The sequence below is a fragment of the Saccoglossus kowalevskii genome, chromosome 6 (assembly GCF_978046115.1).
Source record: "Saccoglossus kowalevskii chromosome 6, keSacKowa6.1, whole genome shotgun sequence".
Classification (NCBI taxonomy): domain Eukaryota; kingdom Metazoa; phylum Hemichordata; class Enteropneusta; family Harrimaniidae; genus Saccoglossus; species Saccoglossus kowalevskii.
In genome coordinates, this window is record NC_140646.1 from 15,152,066 (window position 1) to 15,162,346 (window position 10,281).

The following is a 10,281-nucleotide window of genomic DNA, read 5'->3' on the forward strand; positions in this document are numbered from 1 at the left end:
TGAGAAGCATTTGTTGCAGTGTTATATTTCAAGATCACTGATAAATTCACCCTGGGGTTAAAATATATAGTTGATTTCACACAGACGAATCGAGTCGGACGTAACTTTATATTTAGCGATAAAATTCTCATTTTCTTTTTTGGCTTTTCTTATCTACTCTGTATATAATATGTACTCGGAAATAGCCAACATAGCAGGTCTTCTTTGACCATCCATAAGTTCATATTCTCCATACTATTTTCATAAATGTGACATGGTGAATTTGTGTTCACGGTAGCTGACACCATTTTTATGCAGTCTTGCAAATACTTGTATTATATCTATTTACAACGTCGTAGTTGTCATGAAGCCTTTGCATCTCATGTAAATATAAAAAAAATGTAATTTCCGTGCGTTACACACGTTGCATGGGACCCGTATCAAGCACAACCCTTTATTTTGTGTACAACACAGCTTTACACTTTTCCACTGTATAATTAGTTCGAATCTTATCTTATTTATTCACAGGTCGTTAATATGTCTGCAAATGAAGAGGTGTCTATTGGTGTCATTGTTCTGTTGTCAGTCATCGCTTTCTTGGGATTTATCGGCAATATTTTGGTTTGCTACATTATTGCGTTCACACCAAAAATGCGGAATGTGACGTCACTTTTTATTGTCAACTTAGCCGTGTGTGACATACTTTACTCAGGACTGAGTATGCCACTCAAATTAATCTCAATGGTTAACAATCAACAGTGGACTCTTGGTGAGTATCAGTTTCTTTGGGTGCCGTTATCGACCTGTGGGGAACATGGTAGTTGTCGGTAATTTTATTAGTCATGTTATTTATCTACTATTATGTTGAGATATTGGGATGAATTTGAAATTACGAAAACAAACTGGGGTACACATACTATTTTTTTAATTATGAACAAGCTAACATCAAAGACCATCAAAGTATTCAGACATTTATTCTATGACATTTTGTCGTCATAACCCCAAATCCAAAATTTATTATTTCTTCTCGTTTTCAAATTTAATCCATTGATAACATTGTGAGTGCTCATATCCCGCCTGTGACGTCATGTATTTACATTTTCGTCAACCTGCCTGGGAGAGTGTGATAACAAATCTGATCAACGCAGGCAGCGATCTGCTGCGATGACATTGTCCATAAGTTGTTTTGTTAAAAGGAATACGTACATGACTATTTAAATATGAAATAACAGAAGCGAAGAACGCCGTTATTTTATTTCGAGTGTGAACGACCGGATTTTTGACAGACAGTCAAGTAAACAAAAGCGACGACCTATTATTACATGTTTAATAAATTATTGAGAATGTCTTTAAGCGGTGGGGTTGTAACCTCCGCGTGAGTTCCTAGCAACAATAACAACGCACGCTGAAAACGCCCCATGATGACGCGCTATGGCCATTTTCCGCATGCGCAGGTGACGACACCCCCGCTTTAAGCTATATATTTGATATGGCCATATACTGCTGACAAAAACCGCACGTTTATATACGCTTCTAAAAACTGTGAATGTATTTATATCTAGGAAATGCTGGCTGTAAAATTGTGATGTCATCGCCACTTTGTTGTATTGCCAGTTCCATCTACACCATGATCGTTATTGCTCATGAAAGACGTGTTGTCATTTTGGGAGGATTGAATAACAACAGCATGACGATGAGACAAGCTAAAATAGCAATTGTAATAATCTGGATTACATCCCTTGCAGTTTCCGCACCTCAGATGTACGAATATTCAACGTATGAAAAAATTGTCTTGAACAATCCGTTAGAGCACGTGTCCCAATCTAGTTCTGATGAAACAATGAATAACACCATGTGGGACAATCTAACTGAGTCTGACGCGGGAGGAGCAGCCAATGAAGAAATACCTGAAAATAAACCACTTATAATTGGTGGTGGGTCGTCAGAAGAAATTATACTACCAGAAAATTTTACTGATTACCATTTTGAAACATCTTGCGGTTCACATGGCATTCCAGACATGTTTGAAGAAGTTTACTCCATTTGTATATTTGTTATTGGATACCTAATTCCACTTATCATTATATCTGTCAACTATATCCTGATTGTGAGGTACATTTGGAAGACGTCACATGCCCTTACCAAAGAAGGTGGAACAAGTGCAGTGTCTAAGAATAAAGTAAAAATCATTAAGATGATGATGACTGTGGTAGTGGTTTTTGCTGTTTGCTGGGCGCCATTTTTTGCCCTTTTCGTCAGAGAGGTCAGTACTGCAAAATAATTTCGGTTCAGCTACCATGTTAGATACCATGTTCCAAAGGGCAGAGACAAAATTTATTTTTAATGTTGTAAATGATGAAGGCAAATCCGACGTAATTAGTATCAGTTCAACTCTATATTTGTCTATGTTCCAGAATTATCAAGTAAATTTCGGGATAATTGGATTCGCTTAAAATGTGCTACTGTAATGGTTTGTTTTCACAAAAATATTTTATTTGTTCGTTTTAGATTTTTTTCTGTTAATTTCTTGTATTGATATCAGAAATGAGGAAATTAAGAACAATACTACCCTACAGTAGCACATTTTAAGCGAATCCAATTATCCCGAAATAGTTCCAATTGTGTTAGTATTCAAAAATTAACACATTATACTAAATACAGTACGTTGACATTACACCATATTTAAATAATGTGTCTTTATTGAATTATGAATTGGCCTTGGAGGTTGCATTTAATCTGGTATCTAATTCATTTCATGAGCTCAATATTCTATATAATATTCTATATACGACATGATTTTAAAATCCAATTCTTATTTTTTCTTATATCTTTTCTCCAGGAGGTTTTGGGCCAGGATAATAGTGGTGATTCCGGATCCGTTTTTCATTCTATAAAGCTAACATTCGCTGCGCTGAGTACAATCTCCAACCCCATTATATACGCCATGTTCAATAAAACATTCCGTGAAGGTTATCGGAGAATATTTCATTGTAAACTGGGCAGAGCAAACAGAGTAGAAACTACCGGAGAGGGAGCATCAATAACATTATCAGCACAAGGGTCTACGTCATAGAACATATATTCATTAATGTCATAACCAATAGTAATACTAGCAGCAGGACTAGATGGGTCATCCCAAGGACTGGCTCATTATAAAGACTAACATCAGTTATACCACCCTCGGCGACACGACTAGCAGTAGATGAATAATTCTAGGAACTAACTTCAATATTTTCTACTGTCAACTGTACGTTTGAACGGGCCATTCTAAGGACTGACATTAGTAATACTACTCTCAACCACACAACATCACTAGCAGATGGGACTGACATCAGTAATGTTTTATCAATCACATCATTGGCAGTAGAGGAATTATAATATCATTGTGCCAATTTAATGCGCTACCCCGACGTCAAGCAGGCCTAGTCGAACACAAGCACCAATGAAGCTGTGGTTGGCATTTTAGACTGATAACTCTAAGCAGGAAAAATGAAAATAATTCACAAATAATGCACAAAGGCAGTACGGTGATTATTTCGACCTTTGTTATGCTTTGTTATTCACGGAGATTGAGAATCGCTTAAAAGACCATTATCCATATTATGTAAATTAATCTATATCTATAATTGTCCTTTTTATGATTTGTTGTTATGTGTTGCTATGTAGCGATATATTTCAAATGTTACTGTTATACCAATTATAAAGTGTTTAACAAAATATTTTTAGATCGATGATTGTAATCATCACCAGTATTTCTAGAATTATTACTAGATGTTTCTGGTGTGCATGAGACACTTATTGTATTTCAAATTCACGTATATGTTAGGTTACCACGACTTGGAAGACACCTGTATGCGTGGTAAAACCAGTTTTAATGAGCATTTGCAGTAGCACTGGAACACAATACACCATTTAATGTTGTCTACGTTACCAAACACATACACTTATGTGCTATTCAAAGATATTTTAATATTATTTTAATTATTCACGTTTATTAGACTTTAATATATAGCACAGTTGCACATATATAGCTAGATGTGCAAGTAAGACATGATTTACAAGTCTATATATTCGAGTGAACTCCTGTGGAGAAAGGTCAAATATTCTATCCAGCATGATCCACTGCTTCGTTTAATGCATGAGAACATGCTACTCCTTATTTTCTTAGCACTAGAACAACCTAATAACACTTAACATGCACGTTTTCCCTGTGAGACCAGGTATTTAATCGCTTGGCTGCATAAATCGAACTAAACATGCCCTTTATAGAAACTGAATAATATGCCATACTAACTAGGTTATGCTCCACTGAAATACAATACAACTGTTCCTCCACTAATTAGTCTGTGAATCTATCGCTAGCTTTGATTTCATTGCTTTAGGTGTTATGCCAGGTAATGATGTTTTCAAACCTGTGATGACGTCGCTGAAAGTAGGTCAGTTCAACATTTTGACTGGGTTTATTTAGGTGCCGTACCATGTATTTAATGAATAAGGTACTACCAATTCCAATGTAACTTTGCATTAAGTATTTGATGACCTAATCGCGGAGAAAAAACTTTATAGTCCAGAAAAGTGCGATGCAATGATTCTGTACTTTTAATGCATTCAGTGAGTTGTGTCATCAACGAATGATGCACTAGGGAAATGCGATCATGTTCCTACTAATGAATAACAATCATGGAATGAACATTCGTTATCTACATATAACCCCATATAACACCGAAGTTGAAATAATAAGCATATTTAAATTGGCAATGTATACATTTGTATTCCAACACACTTCAAAATATAACCGTGTTTTCACTTCACGAGCAAGCAGGTTGTACGACATATCACTTTAGAAAAAGCAATGTGAGATATATAACTAACTCATTCTCTTGCGAATGCCTTCTTTCTAGTGACAAACACATACCCCCCCCCCCCCCGCTTGCAAAAAGTCCTTACATAAGTTATGTATACAACTTTGAAATATGTAAACAGCGCTTAAAGCGGGGGAGTCGTCACCTGGCTGCGTCAGATGGCCACAGCGTGTCATTGTTTACAAACAAGCGTCTACCTATGAGCCTTTGCGTTTTAGCGTGTGTTGTTATCGTCGCTTGGGACTCAATTCCCGCGCAGGTGCAGACCCTCCCGCTTTAACATAACCTCATTTTATCGCACAGCCAGTTTGACACATTTTGACAAAATTATTGAAATATATGCTTTGCGTGATCACTTGAAGATTATACACTTTTGTCGAGTCAGACAATACATAAATTAAGTAAAGCAAAACATTTGTTTAATAATACTGCAATATTAAGAGAGTTGTGTTCTTATTGTTTAAACCTTCTTAAGATATTTGACATTCTTTTAAATAGTTAACTTCATATTATCCAAGAAGGGCAGAAGAAATATCTTGAAGGAAATGTTTTTATAAATTTCCATAACGATATGACATTCATATACTATAAATAATAAGGTAATGAACATTAAACTGATGGATTTCAAGCAATGTATTGATATGAGGCACACATTTGTATACATATATTGTTTATAAGTGGATTGACTTATCTCTTGTGTACTATTAAATCAAAAACCTTATAAAGCAAGGCATGATGTGTGTGTTGTATTATCCTTTATAATATTCTTAAAGCAATGAAATAAAAGTATGTCACATACAAATAAAACAATGAGTAAGTGTTCACAATATATCTAGCATATTGTTATTTAGATTAGTTTAGTTGAAAAATAAATAAGCGTGTATGCTGTATTGGCTAAAATAAATTAAAAGGCAGTACATACTCTCAGTGCTGTAGTGACATGTTATGACACGGCCGCGCGTTTTTTTTGAAAACGTTCAAATATGAGACGCTTTCAACCTACTCTTCATAAATAGGTGGGGTATGACACGTCTCCATCTGACCAATGTGTTTTTCATATCGCCCATTTGACCATACTCATTGTAGCATTGGCACGTCACATGTAACCTCGGAGAAAAATGTGTTTGAGCAAGGGACGAAGCTTATTCGACAAAACGGCCAGTCATTTTCGAACAAAATAACAATCGTTCTCACATTGTGGTGTTTTCCAGCCATCCGACAACAAATTGTTGACATTTATTTCATTGTATTATCTATAAAATTAAAATATCTCAAAATGTTGACCACAGCAACATTAAGAAAGCTACATCATTGCCCATAATTGTAACCTTGGCTCCCATGAACATCACCAAAGTTACATTAAAGCGCGGTGGTCGTCGCGCAGCGCGTGTTCGAATTTCATGTAAATAAACAATGTATTTTACACGCGTTGTATACGTCGTTATGAGTTCCATATCGAGCAGGACGCGGCGCGACGACTGCCGCCCTTTAATACTGTCTACATTCTGGTCCAGCGTACGGTTAAAAGTTGAAATAACAGGTTCGATCAAGAAATGTTTTCAACATGTCAATGAAATAGTTGATTTATGTCTGTATTTCACGGACATTTTTCAAAAATGTGCGAGTGCTCTTCTACTGCACAATTAAGACAACTTTATTTGATGTTCGCCTCGCCACTATGGCTGCCATTAAAACACTTTAGAGGGTACGCGGTTTGAACGAAAATGGAATTCTGTGTGTTCTGTTCTCTGTTCATAGATTCCAAATTTTAGTGCATTGTGGGATCGTTAGTTCAGGTTGCAGGAGCGGTTGCGCTTTGTGATTGGCGGAGTTGTGTTCGATCACGATTTGATTCGGGCAAAGCTATCCCACAATGCACTAAAATAGTGAGAACGCTCGCCGTTTATATACGTTTCCACGTTGTGCAGGGCGTGTAAATAATTACGACATACGACGTCCTGTAAAAAAGGGTCCGTTGGTGGTGCCATTTACTAGCTTTAACATTATAATTACATTGCAAAGTAATTGAAAACATGTTCGGGCTCTTGGTATTTATACTGTCGTGTATAAATTACAATAATTGCAATAAATTTCAATAAAATTAAATTCAATAGTTGTTGCCTACTGACCTTGTGTGCAGACTATTATGTCTGTCGGCAGATTCGATAGGCTGCCACTCGTATTGTGGTGAATCTGAGTGAACAAATAGTTAATGAAGTGGAGGTCAATATTATTGTTTAATGACATGAAGAGGAAATAATCTGGTATAATAGAATGACCTTGGTGTCTGTTGCTATGTTTTAGCATCAATAAATCTATTTGTGGTGCTTTCAGACCTGCCCAGACATTCTTTATATAACAATCCAAGATGGCAGCTAATGTGGCTTTCAATTTGTGGCAAGTTTTGATTTACATGATTATCAATTAAGGTAGAGATGCAGTTTACCTGACAGGTATTTTAATTAGTTAATTAGGAAACGAAGATGACCTCCCTTGTCCACAAAACTATATATTTTCGGAAAGCTTATTGTATGAATTTTGAAATGTGCACAAAAATGTGCTTTTTTGGTCAAAAGTGATTTAAAAAAAATAGCTTCTAAACCATGCTTCTGTTTCTTGTCAAAATTGGTTTATGGGTACATCTGTTTACTATGAAAATAAGTACCGTCTTGAAAACTGTCTACCAGTTGTCAATTTTGCAGGGCAGAAACTCAAATTTCACTACCTCAAGTTTATGCATAAATTAACACCCAGGCTAGTTGTCTGTACGATTGCTGTAACACTATTCAACTAAAAACAATGCCCGACGGCGTTTTGAAGATAAACACATTGTCAATCAATTGTGAAAATTGTTCTGGGATGTGCACTAAAAAAAAGCTGAGATAATTGCTAATTTGCATAACAATTCACTCAGTAAGAAGTTTGCTAATGCTCAAAATTAAAATGGCTGTAACAGTTCCAAATTTAAATGTATTATCGTTTTGTTAAAAGCTAAATATAGTGCATAATATGGAGATCCCGTCATTTCTTTTTTTCACAATGTTTCTTTTTTTATTATTTATGTACACCTCGCTAAATCTTGCTAAGCATTCAAAAGAATGTTATCTATATTTTAAAATCGTTTTTTGAGTATGTCCCACTATTCACAATTCTACAAAATTTTAACAGTCTATAGCCAAAACTGTTTGGATAATAAAAAGCAAAAAACAAAACAAATTCACTCCCAAGTGCCCATGAACCTGCATCTCTACCTTAATAATACAATATATTTGTGTATAAATAATCAACTATTGTATATAATATATAAATAATCAACTATTGTATATGTTGTATTAATCGCATTTCAGACAAGCATGGTATTTGTTATTTCACTTGAATATCGAGCAAGAAATATTATGGCTGTTATAAATTTTATGAATCACTTCAGCAGAGTATAACACGTATTACTTAACAGTTTCACAGCTTGTGTGGTGCATTGGATTGGGCAACCAGTCGTGATATATCCCTATCATATATTATGAGTGTTTCTTTTTGAATAAGTGTATGTGATGTTCATTGTTTAGTGGCATTATTATTGTACATATTATAGTTGATCATTTGAACTGCAACAACTGAAAATAGTTCCCGTCCCTTGATGCTTTGTACATATACTAACAAGTATACTAATATCCTATGGTAAACAACTTGGACATGAACTCGAGTAGTTCATCTTCGTGTAACACTAATTTTGTAAATTAGTCGTGATAAATCTATACGCCCTATATAGCAGTTTCAAGTTCGCAATTCAGATTGTGCGAAATTATTTTGAGATGCGAAGTAATGACACGTGTTTGTTTTTATGGTAGCATTCTATGTAGGTAGGTACCTGTTGTGTTTTAGAATCTAGTAGTTCAGAGATCCCGAATCAGCAAGAAGGCCCGACTAAATCATCTAAATTCTGTAATTCTTACTATCTCTTTTATCAAATGTCCATGCAATACACTCCGAAAGACACCAACGACCATCGTTGATGTCGGTACCGGTCTGTTTACACTGGTCTTCATAACGCAACTTGAATTGTCAAATGACGCTTAATGCACAGCTATCTCATTATCTTATCTGAAAATGCTTCACTGTGAACATTAACGCTCATTTACACTCACCTTGGCGCTCTTCTCTTATTCCTTCGAAACAGCAGTGGGAGTTAGTGGATTGTGGTATATTGGTATCTTTGAGCAACTTGAGTTGGTCGAAATCGTTCATCAAACATTCAGTGCATGCTAGTTTTAATGCTTTAATCCAGCAGATGATTTTATCGTTTGTCACTTTGATGTCATCATCCAATGGGAGGTGTTCTGTATATAATACAAAATGAGTAAACAACTTTAAAATATAACGATACTCAGAATTAAAAGTAGCGTAATTTTCTTTATTATTCCATATTTGGCAAGTCATTTAAAAAAGATGAAGACAATTAATTGCAGATAAAGATCCATCGTATTAATTATTTAGAGAGAATGAATCCATGTACAAAAAGAAATCAAATCCAGCAACATATTTCGGGCATTGTTTTTTAATATGGCAAGAATTTGTCAAACATCTTAAAATTGTGCACGCCAACAAAAGATGAAATGATGTATAATAACAAATAACGTTTAAATAATTAAAGGTCGGTGGTCGTCACGCCGTTTCCTTTTTGTCACGAGTCTCATAGCGACGTACACAACGCGTGTAAAAACATTGTTTATTTACATGAAATTGGAACACGCGCTGCGCGACGACCACCGCCCTTTAATGCCGCGGCGTGTTTCATTATGGTATACGCATGATATATAATGTTACGTTCAAGTTGAAATTGTATAGATAATAATTACCAAATGTTCGCGAACCAAAATGGATAGTATGAGCTAAAAAAATTCCAGACAGATTTTGCGCTAACTAATGCAGTTTTGTTCACAAAAGCGCACCGCGATATTGAGATTTTAGTTGCATCATGGTGTTGTACGGTAAAACATACTTAACATGATTTATCAGTAGTACAGTGTACTACGATTAAAAACACTTTTCTAAGATAATTTGTTCAACCAATGTGGAGGCAATTTCCTGTCGTGGTCGAAGAGCACAAAGTGATCATAGCAATTTGGATTGTAACGAGTTCTGAAAGCTCGATCGGAAATACATCAAACTAGTCATTTATACCAATCGCCGTGCCGTGCATGTATGTATGTCGAGACTCGCAACACATAGTAAGCTTCAATGTAATGTCGGGAATTAATATATTGCTCACCTCAATTTGAACTTGTTCCTTCTCGGATTCAGTAACTCCCCTGTGCTCTGTTAAATAAAGAACATCATACACTATGCTGGGCATTAAAGTGTAATAAACTCTGTGTTATATAACGACATGTTAGTATTGTGTGTCATTTACAGTAACATTATCGACACTCAAATAGACAATTAC

At 35.5% G+C, this 10,281-nt stretch overlaps 1 protein-coding gene across 1 annotated transcript; it reads left to right on the plus strand.

The window, feature by feature from the left end:
• Positions 1–516: 516 nt before the first annotated feature.
• Positions 517–3,052, plus strand: LOC102805129 (G protein-coupled receptor 83-like). Its single transcript, XM_006819248.2, has 3 exons — positions 517–748; positions 1,542–2,242; positions 2,819–3,052. The coding sequence occupies exons 1-3, from the start codon at positions 517–519 to the stop codon at positions 3,050–3,052; spliced, it is 1,167 nt and encodes a 388-aa protein (XP_006819311.2).
• The last annotated feature ends 7,229 nt before the right edge of the window (positions 3,053–10,281 follow it).